The sequence below is a fragment of the Stegastes partitus genome, unplaced genomic scaffold, assembly GCF_000690725.1.
Source record: "Stegastes partitus isolate 25-593 unplaced genomic scaffold, Stegastes_partitus-1.0.2 Scaffold52, whole genome shotgun sequence".
Lineage (NCBI taxonomy): Eukaryota > Metazoa > Chordata > Actinopteri > Pomacentridae > Stegastes > Stegastes partitus.
Genome location: NW_007577783.1, coordinates 12,641 through 36,059, shown reverse-complemented (window position 1 = coordinate 36,059; position 23,419 = coordinate 12,641). Strand labels below are relative to the sequence as shown.

General features: G+C 44.1%; 3 protein-coding genes across 6 annotated transcripts in view; 2 read left to right on the top strand and 1 right to left on the bottom strand.

The window, feature by feature from the left end:
- The window catches only part of qki2 (QKI, KH domain containing, RNA binding 2), a 16,709-nt gene extending 13,754 nt beyond the window's left edge, over positions 1-2,955 (top strand). For all 4 annotated transcript variants that reach the window (XM_008307045.1, XM_008307044.1, XM_008307047.1 and 1 more), the window contains one exon: positions 1,138-2,955. In XM_008307045.1, coding sequence (XP_008305267.1) covers positions 1,138-1,160 — 23 coding nt within the window. In that variant the 3' untranslated portion in view covers positions 1,161-2,955. The remainder of the gene's footprint in view (positions 1-1,137) is intronic.
- A 4,810-nt stretch (positions 2,956-7,765) lies between these two features.
- timm23a (translocase of inner mitochondrial membrane 23 homolog a (yeast)) lies at positions 7,766-11,616 on the top strand. Its single transcript, XM_008307043.1, has 7 exons — positions 7,766-8,146; positions 8,317-8,375; positions 8,471-8,564; positions 9,767-9,851; positions 9,942-10,000; positions 10,145-10,255; positions 10,840-11,616. Exons 1-7 carry the CDS (start codon positions 8,041-8,043, stop codon positions 10,959-10,961), a joined length of 636 nt encoding a protein of 211 aa, XP_008305265.1. The 5' UTR covers positions 7,766-8,040; the 3' UTR covers positions 10,962-11,616.
- Positions 11,617-11,618: 2 nt separating this feature from the next.
- LOC103376614 (elastase-1) lies at positions 11,619-14,701 on the bottom strand. The gene is made up of 6 exons (XM_008307042.1): positions 14,432-14,701; positions 14,236-14,345; positions 13,257-13,351; positions 12,889-13,169; positions 12,135-12,298; positions 11,619-12,046 (listed from the first exon to the last, which is right to left on the bottom strand). The coding sequence occupies exons 1-6, from the start codon at positions 14,562-14,564 to the stop codon at positions 11,867-11,869; spliced, it is 963 nt and encodes a 320-aa protein (XP_008305264.1). The 5' UTR covers positions 14,565-14,701; the 3' UTR covers positions 11,619-11,866.
- Positions 14,702-23,419: the final 8,718 nt, after the last annotated feature.

The window sequence follows — 23,419 nt, the reverse complement described above, 5'->3', positions numbered from 1 at the left end:
GTATATAGGGATTTTAAGGATTTAAGTGCTTATATGAAGCTTATGGAACAAGATCGCTTGGAAATACTTGTAGTTTTTTTTTTTTTTTTTTTTTTAGTTTGTAAATTTTTATTTTTGTTTTTATGGTATGCTTTTTATAGATGAAGTGTCTCCATGTAAACTTTATTCAAAGTGTGTAGCTACTACTGTTTTAGTCACCGCGACGGTGGCAATGAAGGCAGTGTTTTGCTCTGTGTATTTAAGATGAGGTGACCTTCTCGATCCACAGGCCTCGTGACTGTTTTATGCAATAGAAATGGACTAGCTAGCTACGATATATGTGTGTGTGAGCGGTGGTGCTCTTGTTGTACACAATGGACAAAAAAACACTAAAAGGCAATAAAGATGACTATTGAAAAAAAATCTCTAAAGCAAACCAAAGCCTCTAAATTCTTGTAGCTAGTCTGTCTATTGTTAAGTTGTTCCTTAAGTCCCTCTAAAATCACCATCTCTTAACCTCTCATCGCTGTCTCTTACGGTGCCTCTTTGCTTACTCGTAGTCTCTAGGTGCTCTTCTAATACTCCCGACGAATCAAACCATAATCAATAATCAGTTAATCACGACTTGTTAATCATCCAGATTTGTACGCCTGCTGCTAAACGATAGTAAGTCTTCTTCTGAGGCCCGAACACTTCTTCTTTGGACATAAAGGTCACTCTCTCACCCACATGAAACCATGCTGTCTCCCTCTCTGTCCATGGTTTCGCTGTCTGTCTGTGCTAGACGTAGCCCAGCTAGCATGAGTAGTGTCACTATAGCAGCGGTCGCACGGCGGGAGGGGCGTCTCTCTTCCAAGCCGGCCCCGCGAGCACCTCCATGAGCCCACGTGAGCATCGCTAACCGGCCATTCCTTACGTCAACACCCGGCGGTTGATGTGAGCCCTTGCGAATGGTTATGCCGAGCTCATGAAGGTGTCGTGCGGCTCCTGTGTGATTCCCCTCACGCTGTGCGACTGCAGTAGATCTGCCTTGTTGTCATCCCGACGCCACTAGCTGACACTAATCTCTCTTCTATCTTTTTTTCTTTTTATGTCCCCTTTTATGTGCCCTTTTTGTTTCCTTTCCACGTCTGTCCGTCTCTGTCCGTCTAACTCTAGCTGCCACGGCAACTAACCCATGACCCCTTGACCTTCTGACCTTTCCGCCCACTGATGACCCACCCATCTCTGCCCGCTGGCGTGCTCATTGGCCCACGGCCCCGCCACTCCCCCAGCTCAGCCAACCAGAGACCAGAACATTGGGAACAACCCCGGCTGCTTCTGTCTAACCAACCAACCAGACGACAGCGATCGTGGGAATAAACCTCAGGACCCCGCCCGTCAACCGAGTCCTAACCTAAACTTTACCAAACGTGCCTTCCTTTTTTCCAAAAAAAGTCCAAAGCCAGTCTCTGAGAATCTCCTCTTAAACATCTCAAAATTTACAATCTGTACCAGCTGCACAACCAGTACACTTTACTGGGGACGGGCCCCCCACGCCGGTGAGCCGGGCTGAGCCGAACCGTCTCTCTGAGCTGCCACGCCCTCCGATGCAATAACAGCGACTCTATTAATAACTACACTGATAATGGTACTTATCCAGCCTCCATAAACACTAAAACTGAAAAGAGACGTGTTGATATTTGGACGTGCTTCTCCTCAGCGAGCACCTCTCGTGTCCTTTCCTGCTTCTTTTAATTCCTGTGTAACATTAACACGCGAGTCCTTCGAAACGCGGCTCCAAAGACGTGTTTAAAACGCACCTCTCGTGTTGAAGAGTTTAAACCGGAGAGGTGCTCGGCGAGGAAAAGCCATCGGTGTTTCTCGACAGGTGAAGAGTCGACATAAACGGTGCAGTCCAGATGCACAGAGGGAAGAGGTTGCACTTTTTATGTCGACATCTAGAAGACTTACACAACAATGCCTTTTCCTTTTTTTTTTTTTCCACACTAAACACTATTGTATGAGCTTGAACAACAGTGCCTTTATTTATTGACAGCGATGGAACGATGTCACACCTAAATCTTTTTACTACGACGTCGTTGGCTTTTGTGCCCGGCTTTGAAATTATCATCATTTTGCTGATTAATTAGGACTAAATATCTACACTTTTTACATCCATAAACTCAATTCAGATTTCAGTGCCAAAAAAAAAGAGAAAAAAAACAAGTGGCTCATTTGAATTGGAAGTGCAATGCAGTACCGAGGCTCACGCGAGGTTTGGACGCCTCGAAAGAACAGTGTTATATTTTATTTTCTTGTTGTTGTTGTTGTTGTTGTTTTTGTTTGTTTGGTTGATTGTGCTGCTGGAGATGAAGTCGTCCATATATTTTTTTTTTTTGCATGTGTTCTCTGCTATTTTCCGAGGGTGTGGTACAGTTTTACACACAAACAAACACACACATGAACCAAGTGATGCCTTCAGATTAAAAAAAACCCTGCAGACGTAACATCTGTAACAAGTTTATAATGTATTTTTATATTCTATTTTGTACGTGAAAATAACATTAAATGACCTTTTCAGATGAGAACATTATGCCTTATTACGGAGAGTAATCTGACGGCTGTCCTTTACGTCCTGGTGAACTGGAGTCTAAACCGATGTTCCTCTGTATTAACTTGAGCCTTCTGAGATCAGCGTTTGCTTGCCTCCTGTGCCTTTTGTAAACTACGAGTGTGACGATTAACAGTGTAGTACATTAATCTACTCTTCAGCGTAGGTTACTAACTGTTACCACTTCTTCTGTGATTATTAACCACTTTAATGGTATCTGTCTCTGCTTTTGGATTCCTTTTAAAAAACATACATGTGTGTCTAAAAAAAAAAGAAAAAAGTAAGAAAAATATATGTGTTGAACGGTGATCTTTTAACTTTTAAAGTATTCTGAGCAGGAATAACTCTTTGTAAACTATTAAACTCATAGTTGTAAAAACTAACAAACTTTGTTGCTTTTTCTCTGTAGCACTTAATTATGCAAATCAGCTTCCTTTCTGCATACTAATCACCAAACACTCCTTAGACACAGAAGAGGGAGGAAGAGGGGGAGAGAAAAAAAAAAAAAAAGAGAGCGGATACTTCAGACTAAATGCAGGGAAAAGGCCACAACATGTTTTTCCCACTTCTCCTTTTTTTTTTTTTTTTCTGTGTTCTTTCTCTTGTTCTCTGTCTTCCTCTCTGCTATTTAAGTGGACACTGCACACATCCATGTGTGTAATAGGAGAGAAGAAAACACCCAGCTCACCATGGTTTCTCACAGGCATGCACATGTATAACAGAAAAAAAAAAAAACAGAGGGGGAGTTTCAGGTTGGGAGATGGCCGGGGAATTGAAGGGAAATTGATTGTGCAAGCTCGCCCTCAAACATCTGCAGAGTAAATATTACACAGGATCACAGTTTGTCCCTGAAGTCTGAGTGGGAAAGAAAAAAAACACAGCACAAAAAAAAAAAAGAAGAATAACCCACATGGTAGCGACATGTGTTTTAAAATGTATGCAGATAGTTTGACACCTTAAGTTTAAAAGCACAAAGTTTCACAAGAAGAAGAAAAAAAAAGGGAAGAAAATCACATGGGGCTCTGTGCGGCTGAATGCAGCAGTGGGTGGCTCATTCGTCCTCTCCCTGCCCTTCCTGCTTTCATTGTGGAGTCGGGGGGTGATATTGAACTTCAGGCTTGGAGTTGAGCCCTGCTCTGCGGCCGCAACCCCAGCCCCCTGATCACAGGGAGAGAAAAGGACATAATGTGAACGCCGCTGACAATCCTCTGGACAGGAAGGAGCAGAGTGGAAGCACTGAGTGGAGATAGCAAAAAGAAAAAAGAAAAAGAAAAGGGGAGCGAGTATAAAAGACCAGAATGTGTGTGTGTGTGGAGTTGGGTGGGGGTGCATGGGTGTGTTACTCTTGTCTTCGTTTTTTCCTGTTTTCAGTCAAAGTTTTTTTTTTTTTTTTTGTGCTTCTCCCCAGTCTGGTATGAAACACTCTTAAAGCATCTGGTAATGTATTCTGCAGTCAGCTCTCGCCCCATTGCCAACACTGGGGCCCAGGGCTCCCACAGCTTACAATCAAAGTGTGTGAAATGTGAGAGAAAAGTGGAGAAAAAAAAAAAAGACTGCAAGTTGATTTACATTGCTGTGTGTGCTCGGCGTTCTCCACATAATGAAGCCGCTCCAGATCTCCTCTGCTCGGTAAATATTTGATAACCGACTGATTTTAGTCCTATAAGCTGCTCAAAAGTTGTATTTCAAACCCCTCTCTCTCTCTCTCTCTCTCTCTCTCTCTTGTCCTCTTCCCATGTAAATAAGGCCAACTCCCCCTAACTCCACACACCCCTCTGAGGCAGTTTAAAGACCCAACACTGTCTCCTTGTCTCCTTGACAACCAGCATACACTGGGGTCCTGTCGTGGCCTCTCTTGTCTTTTGTGTTTGGGAGCTCAGAGAAAGAAAAGCGAGAGAGAGAGACGAGAGAGAGAGAGAGAGAGGAAGGGGAAGACGAAAACAAGAGTTGCTGAAAAAGACAACAAAGATGACATCACTGCTATTTTATCCCACAAAATTTGGTTGGCGATGATGATGATGATGGGGATGATGATGATGATGGGGATGATGATGGTGATGATGATTAGCCAGAGGCACAAAATGGGTGGCAGCTCGGTGTGAGAGAGAGCGACCAGAGAGGGAGGCAGAGAGGGAAGAGAGAGAGGCCCGGGGCTGAATGGGGCATTGTGGGAAAGACAGTGGGCACACTGGGCAGTAACACAGAGAACACTAACTCACAGATCATGCCAGAGAGTCTGAAAACACCCACACTGGGCGACAATGGCAAACTTCATCGCTCCACTTGGCCCCTTCTGAATACACACATACAATGGCAGAATCCAAATAAGATGCTCTGTTATTCGCGAAATTCAACACACTAAATTCCTTCAGTGCCTCCGTCCCTTTGACCGGCAGCAGATGGCCGGGGCCGAGCCGGGCCGAGCCGTGGACGTGCGCGTACGTGTGCGCGCGTGTGGTCCGGTGTCGAGGTTGCATCACGGGTAAGAGCCCTGGGAAGGTGGGAAAAGGCGCATTTAAAGGCCTGACGGATGTCATATGGAAGCTATTTGACTCACATCTGCTTCAAGCACACGTTCAACTCGTATCTGTCGAACAAACTGGACTGAATCAGTTAATTAAATCAGGCCTGGTTAGAGAGAAGACCAAGGAGGACCAGAACCAACAGGTTTGACCCTGGACAGCAGGTTTCCTCTTTACTTTGGCTCTCTGCTGCCTCCCAGTGTCACGTGGCAGGAACTCCACCTCCCTGAAGGATAGAAGGGCGTTTATTAGCAGAACTGTAGAGAATATTTTAATTATGTGTTCCTTCGTCACTGAGGAATGATCAGACACTGAGGCTTAGTGTCTAATCATCTGAAAATGTACGTCTTAATGAATTATAATGAGTCTTTACCGCCTACAGAGGGAGCGTTGGGCCTCGTTCTCAGACCCCAGCTGGTAGAAATACAGATATTTGTTCCTTGTAAACACGTCCACATGGTGTTCTTCATATTGTAGAAGACACATCATGACAGACACAAGCAGTCAACCTCACAGCTGAGTGTTTCCTCCCTTGGAGCTGCGGCATACACTGTAAAAAATGTACTTTTTAAAAACAGTTTGTGACTGTAATTTTTATTTTATTTTTTAAATTTTACTGTGATTTTTAAAGAAAACTGTCAATAACGTTCAAATCAAAAAAATCTGCATTTTTAGAAATTGTGATTCATTCTTAAAAATACTGACTTGACTAGAATTGTGCTTTTAAAAAAAATTATTGGAATTAGCAAAAATCAGCAAAAATATGATTTTTTTTGCAGATATTTGAGGTTATTTGAAATAAAATCAATGTATATTAAGGATTGAATAATAGTACATACTTTAAATCATTATTTGTTTTGTCAAATTACAAATAATATCTAGTAAAAACACAGAAAAACCACAAGTTTACATGTTGACGTAAAAAAAAAATCTGTATTTTATAAATGGTAATTAATATTTTTTTTTACAACATTTATTCTAAAATTACACCATTTTCACCCTGTTTAAATCAGCAAAACATATAATTATTTTGAACATATATTTGCAGTTATTTGAAACTGATTGCTTTTTTGATTGCAAAAAAGACTCAAATTCTAAATAATTTCCACACAGAATAATTAATGGGTTTTTTTTTTGTTTTGTTGTCTTTTTTCTATTTACAAATTTACATGTTTTTTTTTTGTTTGTTTTTTTTACAGTGTGAGTTTCACAATTTGACTGTATTTAGATGCTATTGTCTGATTCTATGACAGGTTTTTATAGTTTGTCGGGTTGCTTTCAATAACAAACCAAACACAGCCTGTAGAAGGGCTTTCCTCATTTCTCACATTCTCCGCTGCTCTCCTGCACACTTGGAAGGTGAATGTGAAGCGACGGTTATTCAGCTGGTAGGAATCTGCAGCCTTCCTGTGAGATGCCTCCAAATCACTCTGGTCCTTCAAGAACGATTCGTTACAAGCAGAACCAGTTTTCTGCTCCAAAAAATGTCAAACATTTGCCTGCTTTTGTTTTTCTGTTTTAAAGGGATGTGCTCACCAACAGTTCTGAGTTATCAAGAGAATATTTCACAATAATCCAACAAGAGATGTGTTAAATCTCTGTTTATCCCGCATGGCCGCAGGCTAAAGAGATCGATTCCAAATGAATTAATAAAACATGGATGTAAAATTCAGTTACAGCAGAAACTTCTGCTTCTTCTGACACTGATGCTGTTTTCATGTTCCTACGTTCTGATGTGTAATAATGACAAAAGTCTGTTGTGCTGCATCTTTATACGTTTAAATGTTACAGTTTTTGTTTATTGAAGTTATTTTTTCCCATTACTTAAGTGTTTCCATTTTATGTTTTCTATATTTTTTCTTTTATAATTTTTTTTGTCATTTTTTCTGTGTTATCGTTGCTTTTTAAAGTTTGTTGTTGATTTTGCACATCCCCACACTTTGTGCTTTTCTGCACAATCCCACAAACAGTTTGTACATTCCTGCTTCAAATCTGTCTCTCTTGAATATTATTGTAAATATGACATATATTTTTTACTTTCTCACTTTATTATAGCATTGATTGCTATAATGCAACATTTGCATTTACTGTTATGCAGCGAAACAATGAGTCAAATTCTTGTCTGTAGAAAACCTAATTGGCAATAAAACAGATTCTGATTCTTGTTACTCTGCCTTTGAGGTGCTTTTTTTTTTTGTCATATGCTATTGCAGGTCACATCATTCATGCATTTAAGTTTAGAAAAGGTGATATTCTCCAAAAATGTGCAACTTATGAACGTTTGTCTGCCACCATTTACGTTCTATTACTAATAATTATTGAATATTGTTACTTTATCTTGAGTAAAACTCTTCCATCTATATTATATAAATATATTGTCGACCAGTATATCATCGTTTAACTGCACTTAACAGCTGGTTTCTCTGCCTGCAGTCACTTCTGTTTACTCTCCAGTTAAACAGACAGATCCCAGATCAGCGTAACTGTCGTAAAAACATGGGTGTCACTGACGATGTTAGAAAGTTTTCTCACTTTAATTAACGGTTATAAATGCGCTTTAATTCATAAATCATGAGATTAAAATTGGGGCAATGCCAGTAATGTGTTTATTTTTCATATTTTACGGTTTGTGTTGTGACGTAACGACAATGCAACACCGGTTGTCGCTTTACGGCAGAGCGTGTTGCTGGAGGTCAGGGGCATGACGAGAAGACGGACCGGGTAAAGTGTAAGGAAAAAACGTATTTTCGACTTGAAAATCCACCGAGACTATAAAATACGCTCCGTCGGGACGTGTGCTGTCGGTGGCGGAGGATCCAGCCGCTCGTCGTCCGATCGTTCGTCTTCTGTTTTGACTGTCGCGACACTTAGCTAGCGCTGCTAACGTTAGCTCGGCTAGCAGCGCCCCTCCAGCCTCCAGTTTGACCCTTCGGATCTCTCGCAGCGATGGACAGCAACTCACAGGGGTCGGGGGGAGTTAAAGGAGGACTCGGGGGTCTTTTTGGAGGCGGTGCGCCTGAATACTCCAACACGGAGCTCGCCGGTGTCCCACGTAAGTGTCACGTAATCTCACTGCGATGCTAGCTGCTGCTGTCACATTGCCTCAGTTAGCTTAATGCTAAAGCTAACCTCATCAACAGCTGCTCTGCTGTTCGTGACCTTTAAGCATCTGTAAAATGGAATATTTCAGTCTCAAACATTTGTGTTGTCCTTCCATTTCAGTGACTGGGATGAGTCCTCTGTCTCCGTACCTCAACGTCGACCCTCGTTACCTGACCCAGGTGAGCTCATGTTGAATCTGAGCAGCTTTCTTACAAATAAATGACAAGTTTCTTGTATTTTTCTGCCTCCTAACAGTTTGAATGTTTTGTTTCAGGACACAGATGAGTTCATTCTACCCACAGGGGCCAATAAAACCAGAGGAAGGTTTGAGCTGGCTTTCTTCACCATCGGAGGCTCCTGTATGACCGGTAAGGACCACCTGGACACGGCACACAGCCTCCTGAAAGTACACCTAAAACAGTAGAGACAGTGGTGAGCATGACTGCATCATAGCTTTACTACAGATGCTACAGGTACAGAGTGATTATTAGTGTGTGGACACCTGAGTTTTGAGTGCATCTTCGTCTACATTCTTTTCAACTTGTGACCTTGTCCTGAAGTTTGGACGACTATAGCTAGAAAGCTGATCGCAATGCTTTGTTTCATTCAGTAGTTATTGATAGTTCTAAATGACCTGTTAACAAAACAGCAGAAAAAAGGTTTATTGTGGTTTTGATCACATGAACCTGTTTGTCAAGGCTACAAACGTTTGGTTATAGTTTTAATAATAACAATGACACAAATATAACAGACATGAATACAGTACATCCATCCATCCATCTTCTCCCGCTTATCCGGGGTTGGGTCGCGGAGGCAGCAGCCTGAGCAGAGCCGCCCAGGCTTCCCGATCCACAATCTGAACACAGTGCATTTACCAGATAAATACAAATGCATGAGGATAAATGAATAATCCTTCCTTGATACACATTAAATAAAGACATCCTGTAAAACCTGGAGGTGCCCAGAGGACGACATTGGTTCTTATTGTTATTGATCAAGTGTCTGTCGCCGTTGCTATCTGGGCGGTAAACCATATAAATATATAAAACATGTTGATGCTGCAGCGTACGTTGATATATAAATCATATAAAGCAGTTGTGAGAAAGCCGTTTTATTTTGTCATAAATCAGTTTACCTCATGTTCACCAAGAAAACAAATAAAAGCAAAGACAAGCAACAGGAAATCAGTGTATAAAGTGTTGTAAAAGTGTGATAAAGTATTACGCACTAAACTTTATTAGCAAAGTCGTTTCCATACTGAATTTTCCCCCCAGCAGGGTTTGGAAGAACCTGATCGACCTGAACCCAATTTCACAACTTTGAAGTGAACTGACTATGAATCAAACTTTTTGCCCAGCATCCCTCTCTTCTCTGTCCTCTCTGAATCTTTTTTGGCTAAATGGGAGAAAATCCCTGCAGCCGACTTCCAAAACCTTCACAGAGAAGTTGAGGCTGTTGCAGCAGCAGTCACTCCCACGATTCGTGTGTCCGTGTACGTTTTGGCACACTACTGACAGTTAACTAACTTCCTGCTTCACTCAGCTGCTCTGCATCTTTGCTTTGACTGCAGGAGCTGCTCTCGGAGCCGTAAACGGCCTCAGGATGGGCCTGAAGGAGACCAGCGACATGGCCTGGTCCAAACCACGTAACGTACAGTGAGTATGCAGCTCAGCCCTCCAAGTAGTTTGACAGGTAGAAGTATATTTGGATCCCTCCTTCTCTGAATGTTTGCTTTCTTTCTGCAGGATTCTCAACATGGTGACCAGGCAGGGGGCTTCTTGGGCCAACTCCCTGGGCTCTGTTGGTAAGACTATCATATAGCTGTACAAATATTAGCTCATCCTGCAGTGGAAAGCCATCACATGAAGTGTTTTTATGGATTTTGGTGTCCCGCTTTAACATCAGCCTCTTATGAAACGTTGGTGCATTGTCTCTGATGTCGCTGCAGCCTTGTTGTACAGCGCCTTCGGTGTGGCGATAGAGAAGGCCAGAGGAGCTGAAGACGACATCAACACGGTGGCGGCTGGGACGCTAACGGGGATGCTCTTTAAATCTGGCAGTACGTGTCTGTACATGTGATATTAACGTGGTGTTGACTGTCTAGGTGTCGTTTAGTAACGAAGCATAACGACTAGATTTCATAATCCTCATTTCATTCTTGTTGAAATATTCACAACTTCTCATCTAAAAGAATTATCGCTTAAATCTCACATTGTCACATCTTGAATATTACAATTTTTTTTATTATTCTGGGCTTCAGCTAAGAGTTATGTCCATTAATAATCTGTTCAGTGTTTTTGGATTTCTTTGATAACAGTTTATGAGAGAATGAAAGTAAAAATGTCAAAGATATTGACTTTGCGGTGACGTAAAGTCGAGAAAAGCAGCAAATTCTCCCTGTTGAGATTCTGAAGCTGTCCAGTGATTATTTTTTTGCAGGACTAATTTCCCCAGCTGTTCATCTTGTCTTGTGTAAATGTGTTTGGTTTGTGGATACTGACGCCAAACAGATGATTTTTTTTTGTGTCTGTATCAGCGTGTGGAGCACTACCCATCCACACTTTGGCTAAATTAAAAGTGATTATTGTCATTTAATTCTGATTGTGGTGCTTTGTTCTTGACTCCTTCTGTTTCCGTCCTTAGGTGGACTGAAGGGTGTCGCTCGTGGAGGTCTGGCCGGTTTAGCCTTGTCTGCTGCCTACGCTCTCTACAACAACTGGGACCACCTGACCGGATCCTCCTCCTCCTCATCAAGGCTGTACTAAACCCTCCCACGCAGCCGCTTCGACATTAGGGCCAAATATCTGGAGGACACAGCCTTTAACCACAGCGCTACGAGGAGTTAGACTCTGGTCAAATGCAGTGTGCTTTACATGGACGGGCGAGCCGGTCCCGGTCCGCTGGTTCTCCCCTCCACAGCCGCTCTCTGGGAGCCTTCTGGGAGCAAAGAGATGCTTCTGAAAACATATTACTTGTGAAAATACGGACTAAATTCCCCTGGAAATCCACACCGTCCTCTGACACCTCTCCCTTTGTTTGTCTTGACCCTCTGAGGCGTTCCCGTCACTGATCTGATCAGTCATGAGAACACAGCGGGAGGACGTCGCAGAGGTTTGTAATGTGAATGTTTTTGGGAGACTTTTGATGCCACATTTGAGAACAGTGAACCTACAAAAGGAGCCAGTTTGTCAGATGACGTCTTGGTTGTGTGTTTCACCGGATGCATTCTGATTTTTGGACTGAGAGACTCTTCTGTAATCGCAGAGCAACACAGAACGAAGCCTTCCGCTCGGTTCTGCTCCTGTATTTATTGAAGCGTATCTGCAGTGGGTTTCAGTGTAAAGCTGTGCTGGACGTCCGTGTTGTCTGTGTGTCTCCATCAAACCTGCTGTATGAATAAACCTGGAAACATTCACAAAAGGTTTTTTGCTTTTCACCGATTTTTATTGCGCCGTGTAGATTTAATGCAAAAAGTGGTGAATGGGGCAGTGAGTCAGACACCGTCTGGTAGAAAACGAGTGCACATTCAGAACCAGTGTTTACATCGCAGAGTGGTTGTTGCAGAACTGGTGAAGATGTCGGTGGAACAGGAACGAACTGTAGCCGTGAGACCCGTAGAGGAAACTTAGACGCCGAACAGAGCTTATGCTTGCTGAGGCGGGCGGCCCGCTTAGTGCAGGAAGAAGTCCCTGATGCGCGTCGCCTCGATCCAGGGGATGTAGGCGGCGGTGCGGGTGAAGACGCTGGGCTTGTTCTCCACGGTGCAGCCGATGGGGCCGAAGCTCACCACGCCGTGCACCTCCCAGCGGTCCCGACCCAGCTGGCACAGCAGAGGCCCGCCAGAGTCGCCCTGGAGGAGGACGGAGGACGGAGACGGGTTAGAACTTCACCTGACGGACACTTTATTTAAATCCGATGCGGTCACTTTCTAGTCGTACCTGGCATGCGGCGGGCGGGCCCTCGGTGTCTCTGAACCCGGCGCAGATCATAGAGTCCCGGACGCGGTCGCCCCAGAACTTCTTCTGCCGGCAGGTTTTGAAATCGATGATGGGCAGGCGGGCTTGGTTCAGAGCTTCTGCCAGAGACACGTTCTCCTTCCCACCTGGAATGTGTTCAAGGGCAACATGTCAGCAACTTGAAGTGCATTTTGAATCTTTCTTTTAGATAAATACACACTTTGTTCATCATCTCGGGGAAATTAAAAGTAAACAGGAGCTCAAACAGAAAATAAGGTGCAAATCGTGCAAGTAGAAGACCAGTTAAGGTGCAAAAAACCCCCAAAAAACAGGAGTGTCACTGCAGTGTGCCAGCCAAGTATCTCGACTGTTGAGTTTTACAGACTTTCATCTTCTCCAGATGATTGATCCTGCAGACTTTAGTCATCTTCTGACTCTTTGTGTCGTGCCATCTGTTGGTGTTAGTGGACTGGAGTGTAGTGTCCCAACAATGACGGATGACAGACTCAGGGACCTGCCCTCTGAGTGTCGGTAGTTTAATCTGAAGCTCACAATGTTTTAGTTTAAACTCGTCCTTTGTCTGGATTTCTAAAAAACTCTCAAAGTCTTCAAGCCACATTTTGATTCTGTAGTTAAGATGTTAAAGTATTGATTTCACTAAAAATAAGACGTTCTGATGCCAGTAAGGTTCACATTATACCCTCTCCTTGCTTCCTTAATGCCCCCCTCCACTCACCCCGGGTGTCTCCCCAGCCTGTGACCCAGCAGTAGTGTCCCGGTTTGAGGCTGGTCTGCTTGCGCGGCAGGCAGGCGTAGCGGATGAAGTTGGAAGGGATGATGTCAGTGCCAGCCTTCACCAGGGCGATGTCGTAGTCCAGCTCGCTGTGAGCCGGGTAGCGGAAGTTCTCGTGCCGGTAGATCCTCCTCACCGGGAAGATCCTCTCCGCCGTCTCCGAGCGCTTCAGCTGGTGCTTCCCCAGGACGATCCTCCAGCTCCCAGCGTCCTCGGCTTTACCCCTGAGAGAGGAAACGTAAAGTCACATCTTGTACACCGCGTTCGATAAATTAGAAACAAATGAGATGCCTGATGGATGGTTTTCTTACTTCTGGAAGCAGTGAGCTGCAGTGAGGATCCAGTTCTTGTGGATGAGAGTTCCTCCACAGACGTGAATGTAATGTTTGCTTCCCCTCGGACGAACCTGCGAGAGACGAGCAGAAAGTGTCCTCAGTGATGAAATACTAAAGGCTGCGTTAGGATAAAGATAAAACAAGAGGATGAAAGGCGCAAATATGTCGACATAAGTACCAATAGAGTAATAAAGGCAGTAAAACAGTTGAAAATGGGAACGGCATCACATGAAATCAAGTCTGTAATGTTGGTTTTAAGCAGTGATTAAAAGAAGATTCTGCAGGTTGACGGCAAAATTAATCGTCACTATTTGTTTATAATATTAGAAATGTATTTATAAATAAACAGTTCCATCTATTACATAAAATATCTACTAAAGAAATACTTGAGAAATTACCTGAATGTGTCTTTTTATGTCAAAAATATGAAACTTCTTTAAGAAAAATGAAAATTTACAGTCAGATTTTAGAATAGATTTTACGTCAGACGTGTAAATGTGCCGCCTGTTTTTGTAGCTTTTGTAGATTCAAAAATATAGGAAAAAAATATGAAAAATTAAGAAAATTACAGATTGTTTTACGGTGTACATGGAGGTTCAAAAAATATGTAAAAAAATAAAAATAAAATAGTTAAGCAAGCAAGAAAAATTGTTAATTGTTCGAGCAAGAAGGCCAGTTTTCTGAGAATTGTCTGATGTATGATATTTTACATCAGTTGATTATCTTTGTTGGTTTTTGGTCTGTTTGTGGCCTTTTTTAAACCATGCAGTGATCATTTAACATTTCTGCACTAAAACATGAAGTTATGATAAAATACTGATCTCTTGCAGCCCTACAAGGTTCAAGAAGTCGCCCCAACAAATGTAAAAACACACTTCTGCTTCACATGATTTAGGATTTCTTGATTCAGACGTTCGCTGCCCTTTACATATTGAACCATAATCAGGTGATTTACCTGCAGAGAAACCTGCCAGGGCCAAGAGTGAGGTCTGGCCTCGTTACCAGAGACGATCCTCTCGGCCATGTTGGGCTTGAAGTGGGCCATCCCGCAGTCCTTCGGCCAGTCTGGGAGGAGAGCGACACCAGGTATGAACACAGAGAGCACACATTTACATGGAAGAAGCTGAAGCACTGCTGTGATAAATCCTCACCCAGGTGGAGGACTTTGTGCTGCGGCTGCCGTCCGGGGGTTAAAGTGTACGAAGCTGCAGGCAGCAACGCCTTCGTCAACAGCAGCAACAGAGACAGAAGCAGCAGCAGAGGAGGAGGTCCCGGTGCAGCCATCGTCTTCCACAGAATCACCGGCCGGCCAACATCCAACGCTATTTATACCGGGCACGCGTACAGGTACACATACAGTACACACAGCGACAACACAACAGAAACACCTCCAGGGACAATGAGCCGGGTCGCAACAAAGGCCGAGCGCTGGATAGTTCTCCTGTAGCTTTGAGTTTCCACTGCAGCTGAGAAAAAAGGGGATTTCGGAGGGAAGTCCCATCAGCACTTTCACATACATATAGTTTGCTCACTGTACACCAACACGCACACGAGACAAAAGGCAGCGCGCTACTGTACGCAAACAAACATCACATCATGCCACATGAGTCATGGCAGTGTCACGGTGACCCGACGGTGACCTCCAGCTCAGTTCATCCTCAGGGGACATGTTTGAGTTAGCTGTGGTTTAAAGTTCATTCAGCTCAGTCGGAAACTGGGAGGAAGCAGGACGCTGCATCATCCAGACAGATGTTTGCTTCTTACGGTTAAATCTTCATCAGCTTAGAGATGGATCAATAAATAACAGCAATGTGAAGGATGCTGGAAATAAAATTCCTAAAAAAATCAGTAAAAATCAGACGGTGCTTGAAAAAATCTGTAAAGAAAAAACTGTGGAATACTGCAGCACTTAAAAAACTAAAAATGACAGAAGAACATCTACATAGAATAAAATAATAATGTCAACAACATGTACAGATTATTTTTTTTGTTTGATAACATGTAAACTATTTTTTCTGATTTCTTTATCGAAGTTATTCTGACAAGATATTTTTCTTACTTTACCAAAATATGGAAAATTTGTAAGAATATTTATAAAATGTTATTGACTATTTATCAATCCTGAATACATGAGTATCATTTTCTTTCTAATAACAACAAATATCTGTGAAATCACAGTATTTTGTGCTGATTTAATATATTTGAAATCGTGTTATTTTATAGTCAAAAGTTGCAAAGAATTAATTACCTTTGGTTAAAAAAAAAAAAAAAAAGCAGATTTTTGTTGTGAACATTGCTGATTTTGTTTTTGTTTTTTTTTACAGTTAACGTGTAGAATTAATACCTTTTTTTCTGTGCTATTATCTGCAATTTAATCTGTGAAATAACAAGACATAACAATAAGACTTGTTACCGTAATATGAGCCACGTTAGCATCGTGTCTCCAGATAGGACAAGAAAAGTTTGTTGATTCATCACACTGGTCCAGACCTAAAATCTCGACGTTGGTTGGCTCAGAATGGACCTTTTACGGTCCCACAGACAACCAAGCACACTCACATTCACACCTACGGACGATTTAGAATCACCAATTAACCTCAGCATGTTTTTGGACTGTGGGAGGAAGCCGGAGAACCCGGAGAGAACCCACGCTGCACGGGGAGAACATGGAGACTCCACACAGAAAGATCCCGGGTGTCCTCACCGGGACGTGAACCGGCGACCTTCTAGCTGTGAGGCGATGGTGCTAACCACCGATCCACCGTGCAGCCCCAGACAACAACTTGTAGGATCAAATTCTAAAATAAAAATGAATATAAAATACTAAAATATTAAGACCACTATGAGCAATCAGAAGCCTTCATTTAGTTTAATAGGATCCCCATTAGCACCAGCATAAGCATTGGCTATTCTTCCTGGGGTCCACAAGAAGAAGAAGGCTTTGAAAACATCTGTCTTGAACTGTAATATATTGATCTTCCCATCATCAAAATTAAATTTGTCCACTACTTCATGCTTAAATATCTGATGTTGTAGCCAATCAGCTGCAAATGTGCCCCGTGTGCAGCACTGATTAGCAAATGTTAGTCTGTTAGCATGTAAAAATAAAGCAGTGAACAAGATTAGCATGCTCTTTGGAGGTATTAGCACGGTCATAATAGCATCTAGCTCGAGTGCAGCCTTACAGATCACTCAGTTCATACAAACAACAACAACAACAACACAACAGCCCCACACTGCGCTAAAGTCGAGCTGTGAACAGTCCAACTCAAAGTGCTGAACTGGCTCGCTGATTTTTCTAAATACAATCCAGTTTGCTTCCAGTGACGAGCGTTTGATTTGCCCTTTAAAGCCAGAAAATGAACGTAAATAAATGAAAAGTAAGCCTCCCGCTCCCTCCACACACACACATCTGTGAAAATATGACAACAATAAGCGCAGTGGAAGCCACTAGTGGGCCGATCTTTTTTCACTGTGGTGAATGAGAGAGAATGTGCCCGCTCATCTGAATGGCAGCGCCTGAATGGTCAAACCACAGCGCCGTGGTTCACCAAGTTTACACACAGCCCAACTTTGTGTGTGTTGTTTCTGCGGTGAGCGAGTGTGGAAGCAGAGGGAGGGACTTACTTCTTTTTTTTTGGAGTTTATTCTTGAACAGCAAAAATAATATTATGATCCTGTGTCAGCTGCTCGGGCGTAGTTTGTTTTTTCTTAGATAGTCGCCTCTAAAACTGAAAGCAATAAGAAAAAAATACCTGCTTCAGAGAAGAGAATCGATGCCACATGTTGGATCCTTTGTGGGGTTTTTTGTTTTCTTGTTCTACTGAGTAAAGCAACGTTCAATTTGTTGAGTTTTTTCTCCTTTGTGCACACTTTTGACCACAGTTTCTAAACATCCGGATGGTTTACTTACATAAAAACAACCGTATGTAGGATCCAGTCCATCACATGCATCTGTAGTTTTAGTGCAACAGTACTTGTAAGCTAAATAATCACCAAGTAAAAATATCAACTTTTTAAATTCTATATTATTATAGATAACACACAAGCAGCATTTTACTGTTGTAGTTGGTCAACGTGGAGCTAGTTTTAACTCCTCTGTTTACTGCTTAGCTTTTATTTCTTTAACAGCGTCATATTTATAAGATGATCATATTTTTGTGTGTAAAATTAGAAGCTACAGCTGGTGATTAAGCCTCACTCAGTGCTTATCTTGGTCACAATTCTTTACCAAAAGCATGAAAACAGCAACGGGCTGCAAGGTGGATCGGTGGTTAGCATCATTGCCTCGCAGCTAGAAGGCTGCCGGTTCACATCCCGGTGAGGACACCCAGGATCTTTCTGCGTGGAGTTTGCATGTTCTCCCCGTGCAGCGTGGGTTCTCTCCGGATTCTCCAGCTTCCTCCCACACAGTCCAGAAACATGTTGAGGTTAATTGGTGATTCTAAATCGTCCGTAGGTGTGAATGTGAGTGTGCTTGGTTGTCTGTCTCTAAGTGTAGTCCTGTGATAGACTGGTGACCTGTCCAGGGTGTCCCCTGCCTTCAGCCAGAGTCAGCTGGGATAGACTCCAGCCCCCCATGACCCTGGTGAGGATTAAGGTGTATAGATGATGGATGGATGGGATAAAAGCAGTGACCTTCGGGGCTGAATGCAGAAGCTCCAAAAACTGCAGTTCCTTAAATGTCCACTTGAGGCTCCTCCAAAAGTGAGTCAGTCCCCAAACCTGCTCCTAAAACCAGCTTTGGTCTCTAGAGCTAGTTTCACCGTCAGTAAAAACTGTACAGACAGTGAACTTTTTAACAGTTTAAATTGCATCAAGGAATGAATTACGTATAACTTTAGGATGCATCTGCTCTGAGTGACAGGTGAGCGCTGGAACAGGACAGTCGATTGCTCAGAGACATTTGTCGGATCCGGATCAGCTTCACCCCTTTGCTCATTTTCGGATTAGCCAAGAGTTAAGAGGAGTCGAGTGATGCCAAGAGGGCAGCAGCCGGAGTCTGAGCTCGTTTAGGAAACTTTGGGTGACGTCACAGACAGGTTGTCCTGCTTCATCCTGGATCCACATTAAAAATGCTTAAGTTATGTGAATTAAAAAGAAATAAACACAAAAAAGAACGTCGGCTATTTGGACAGAACGATTTTGGGAAAATTTCTACTTGCAAATTTTCTGTCAGGTGTTGGAATTAGAAGTTGGTTTGCAATCTGATTTTTTGAAGTTTATTGTTTACTGCAAGATGGATTTAAAATGTGTGACGGAGAGTTTACACATGAGGCGTCACACAGGGAGGCTGCATGGATTTACAAAACCAGTAACAACAGTTTAGACCCAGAATGAGTCACATCATCACATATTTGCTGAATTGCAGCTTTGATAATTGTTTAAAGTTGTGATTTCAATTTGAAATCCATGATTATTATTATTGTATTAGTCTAGAATCTCATGTCAGCCACGCTCTGATATAAATGAGCCTAAAACAGGAAGTGCACTTGTCTCTAAACTTTATTTATTTTCCACCACGTCATCAGTTCTTTCCTTTGTGTCTTTAAAATTCTCCATTTTTAAAAATAAAAAACAAAAACCTTTCAACAGCAGAAAATTAGTTTTTATTGAGCATTTATATGAACAAATGTATTTTACCTCCTTCCTGGTTGTTGTTTCTCTAAAATACTGGAGCTGTCATGAGAAGCTCATCAGCAGCTCATCTAGCCGACACTAAACAGTGGATCAGTGGGAACAAATGTTCTAACATGCATCCTTTAAATTGTACCAAGTGACAGAAAATCAGCTGACTGAAGATCTACATGATATCTGAGCAGAGTTTAAACTCCCAGCTTCATTCCAAGTTTATTATTAGTGTGCAAACTTGACCATCCCGGGGCAATGAATAGAGTCAGATTAGATTAGTCCTCATTATCAGTCGTCTACCTTCCTGGAGCCTCCACACCATCCAGGCCTCCTCAGGGACCGGATCACACTCTTCTTGCGGCTGTTTCCGCTCGACGGCGGGTGGCCTTCCTCTCCGTAAACCTCCTCGTCCTCTTCTTCTTTGTCTCCTTCTGCTCTGCTTCTTCTACGAGGAGTTTCTTCTGTTTCCTCCTTGTTGCCGCCTCCTCCCTTCTCCGCCTCCACATCTACCTCCGGTGTTTCTTCACTCTCCGCCTCCGCCACGCAAGTCGATGTCGTAATTATGGCGGGTGGTGTAATTTCCGGGACCATGGCCCTCACCACGTTTGATATGACCGGAGGCTTCGGTGCTCTCTTCTTCTTCGAGGAGCGTCTCTGTGGTCGGGGGCTGTTCTGGAGTTCCAGATGTTTCTGAATGGCTGTGGTCAGCACCTCGGGGTCCACGGACGCCCCGTGAACGTCCCACGTCATCCCGTCCTCGTCCCACTGCACCTGCTTCATGCTGCTCCTCCTCCCCATCTCGTCCTTCTCCTCCTGCTGGCTCTTCAGACACGACCTCCTGCCCTCCAGCTCGTGCGGGGAGGCGTCCCACGCCGGGTCGTGTCCTCGCCTCTCCTCCTCCTCCTCGCCGCTGCTCACTGGGAACATGCTGGAAGACGGCGACACCAGATTGGAGTTGGACCCAACCGAGGACTTCAGGTTCAGTCTGGATCCAGGCGGCGAGCCCAAGATGGAGTGAGACCCCATGTTGGAGGTGGACAAGTTCCTGCGGAGCTCCCACCAGGAGCCGACAGGAGACGACGTCTGCACAGCTGCATCTACCAGCTGCAGCTGTGAGGTCATGGTAGCTTCCTCCCTGAACACCTCCACCTTTCTGCACCTGCAGCAGCCGCCCAACCGTGAGTCGCTCAAGGAAGAGACGAGCGGAGATCTCCGACCTCGGCCCGCCGGGCAGCTTTGCTCCAGCTGCAGTGGCAGCTCAAGGTGGCTGACTGGGGGTTCTCTTCTTGGTGAGGATTTAGGCGACAGGACACTAAAGGTTTGCGCCGGGCTTCTCAATCCTTCACCCTCCGACACCTGCACGCCTCCAGGGCTGGGCAGCTTTTCTGTCACGTCATCAACAAGGCATCCAGGATCTGAAGACACTCCTGCTTCTGCCAAGCTAGCAGAGGACGGGATCGGGGAAGGGAACTGAAACGTGAGCAGATTATTCTCCAGGAAGCCTTCGTCCTCGGTGCTGGTGAGCTGGAGAAAATCAGGAGAGCTGGATCGAACAGGTGACGCGGTGTGAGTCTGCAGGGATGAGAGTGAAGGCGCGGCTTCAAGTTGCTGCTGATAGGCGCTCAGTGTTCGTGGTGAAGGAGAGTTCAGGAGATCTACAGGCGGTAAAGTAGGTGTGTGGAGGGGGGAGATGAACGGTGAAGGTGTGGTTGGTGTCGAGGTGATCTTGGACATCGGTGAGTCTGGCACAGCAGAGCAACCGGCATCCTGGGTGAGACTACTGGGACGTGAGGACGCTCCTCTGTACACCACCGTGTCCGGAGTGCTGCTGCGGCTGTGCGTGCTGCCGCTGCAGCTGCTCCAGCGCTGCATGTTGGTGATCCAGCGCTCGCTCAGCGCAGGCGGACTGTGCAGGTCCACGTTCTGGGTGGTGGGCGACAGCTGGTGGCTGTTGGCGGCGTTGAAGTGCTGCCACATGTGAGGATGCAGCTGCTGGAGCATCGCCGGCTGCTGCTCAGAGTGTGTGTTGGTGCTGGAGCTGCGCTTCAGGTCCATCCTGGTCCAAGCCGGGTCCCGCTTATGGGGCGGGCCTGTGGCCATGACCACATCCATGGAGCTCTTGGAGAGGGAGAAGATGGGCGCATGATCGTCGTCCCCGATCCCGGCTTCGCTGGAGTAAGAGATGGACTGACTGACGGACTGGTAGCTCTCAGATGTGGGGCGTTGAGGCCTCGCCATGGCAACAGTGCTGATCTGTAAAGAAAGACACATCTTTTAGTTTTGACTTTTTCTCTTCTTCCTGATAAACTGATTGTTTTTGGCCCCTTGGGAGCAGCAGAAACATTGTCGAAGCACATTAATGACAGATTCGCCTCCATATTGCACAACTGAACGAGTCGACCAGTGAGTCACAGGCAGCAGAGCAACAGACGAAGGGTTTTCACATCTTTTATTGGGACTGAATACGTCAATAAAATATTTGGTGTGAAAGTTACACCTCCGTTGCTGTCTGGCTAACCAGATGTAGACTTTATAAGCCTGCTATTGGCTGCTGATGTCAGCCGACTTTCTGCTTTTGTTCCTCCTCTGTCTGTTTGTTTCAAAATCCACTTCACAAACAACAACAACCTCTGGACAGCAGCGAACCACACTGAAAGTTTCAAGTTTTGCAAAGGATTTAGAGGCAGCGCTGCTAGGTTTTGTCAGTGGATTATCCGTTCACTCCCACTGCAAACAAAAGCTCCACCACAGTAATTCCCCCATCTCTATTTTGAGTGAACACTGAAGCCGCATCCTTCGCTCAGCTCCACTCCAGATGACTGTGATTGGTTTAAAGAAATGCAAACAAGCCAGAGAGTTTTTCCCCTGATGGCAGAACGATGATGAGGTGCAGCCAGACCGCTATGCTAAGAGAGTCTCCCTCAGTTAAGAGACTTTAATTTGGCTGTAGACATTAACCTACACTCTGATTACATATTTTCAATCTATAATAATCTACAATACTGTTAAAACCACTCACAGCCACGATCAACAGGTTAAACAAACCTTCTCCTCAGATGGAGATCCGTGTCGAAGACAAATGCAAACATTGTATTTAGATTCTCAGCTTTTCCTCTGGTTTCTCCTCCGTACCTGGCTGGATGCCTCTTTTGGATGTTCGTGACAGCGGTCAAAGTTTAAACTAAGCGAGGTTTACTGCTGCGCGCCAAACTGTCGCCGCAATCATTAGAAATAAGGAGTAGTAGGAGCGCAGTGGCACCATTGTCTAAATTGTGTTCGAAGATTAGCCAGCAGCTGGTCGTTTAGACACCCGATGAATTATTTTTCATATTTCTGTCCACCTAGCAAATATAAATTAAGTATTCACTCCCTCTTTGGTGTCTTTTTGGCTTCTGCTAACACCTGAGGAACTCGTCGTTCTCTTTTGTGCTCAAAAAAAATCCACCATGTTCATCAGCCGGTCCTTAAATCAGTTATTTGTAAAGCTCCATTAAGCCGAGAGAAGCTCCAGATTCAGATGATGGTTCTCTTTAGATTCTCACCGGATACATAGGTGTTATGTAAAATATCATTAATAGGTACGACTTTAAAGAATAAAACATATTGTTGGCGAGTTGGATGAAAAGAGTGGAACCACCGGTCAGTGCACACACTCGCACACACCCACACATTCGAAGGCACTCCCAGATTAGCCAAATGAGATTACACAATCCAGATAATTTGATTATTGGGACAAAATGTAGATTGATCGAGACAGATTTGAGAGAGGATTTGGCCGTCAGGTGCCAGAAGACAAAGAAACAAGAGAGACAAAGAAAGACAGCCGGAATGAATGAACGGTGAAGGTCAGAAGAAATGACTCTGAACTTGTGTTTTTTCATATCTTGAAACAGAAAGCACCTGCAGTTACTAATTTAATCTCCATCTATTGAAAGTCAATGCTACTTTATCTGATTCAGGAGCAAGAAAACATGCATGAATTCATATTTATGCTACAGCACCCAAACACCTGCCCCCACGCTGACCTGTCTGGAGTTTGACCTGCAGGTTCCCAGATTAAAAGACACTAGAATGAACAGTCAGTTAATTTAAATGGATGTTCACGAAACCACATCACAGTGTCAGATAAAAGAAGAAGAAGAAGAAGCTCCTACCTCCAAGTCCACACCTTGTCTTGCCCTCAGAGTTGCACTAAATGGCGTCTCTGCGTCTTCCCCTCATCCCTTCCCCTCTTCCTCCTTCACTTCCTAATAAGATCACCTTTGTTGTGTCCAGCCCCGCAGTCTGTTTTTCGTCCTTTTCCTCGGCTTGATCCTCCCCTCCTGTCTCAGCCGGACCTCATGACAAGTTGGCCCGAATGTAACGATTTATTTCTGCCTTTGTGAGTGTGTCGCCGTGTGATATGTCCAGAGAGCCATTACTCCACCTTTAGCCCCGAGGATTAGCGGTCATCTCATTAGCTCCCGTCCAATCTGTGACAGCCCCACAGTGCGGATGCGTGCGGGTGT

Bases quoted from the DNA above. Each gene is read 5' to 3' on its own strand.
- LOC103376614 (XM_008307042.1), bottom strand. From the start codon at position 14,564: ATGGCTGCACCGGGACCTCCTCCTCTGCTGCTGCTTCTGTCTCTGTTG. The intron at 13,352-14,235 runs GTAAATCACCTG...CGTCTCTCGCAG, and splicing joins CCTGGCAGGTTTCTCTGCAG to GTTCGTCCGAGGGGAAGCAA. The intron at 12,047-12,134 runs GTACGACTAGAA...GTCCTCCTCCAG, and splicing joins GCCCGCCCGCCGCATGCCAG to GGCGACTCTGGCGGGCCTCT.
- timm23a (XM_008307043.1), top strand. From the start codon at position 8,041: ATGGACAGCAACTCACAGGGGTCGGGGGGAGTTAAAGGAGGACTCGGG. The intron at 10,001-10,144 runs GTAAGACTATCA...ATGTCGCTGCAG, and splicing joins CAACTCCCTGGGCTCTGTTG to CCTTGTTGTACAGCGCCTTC. The intron at 10,256-10,839 runs GTACGTGTCTGT...TTCCGTCCTTAG, and splicing joins GATGCTCTTTAAATCTGGCA to GTGGACTGAAGGGTGTCGCT.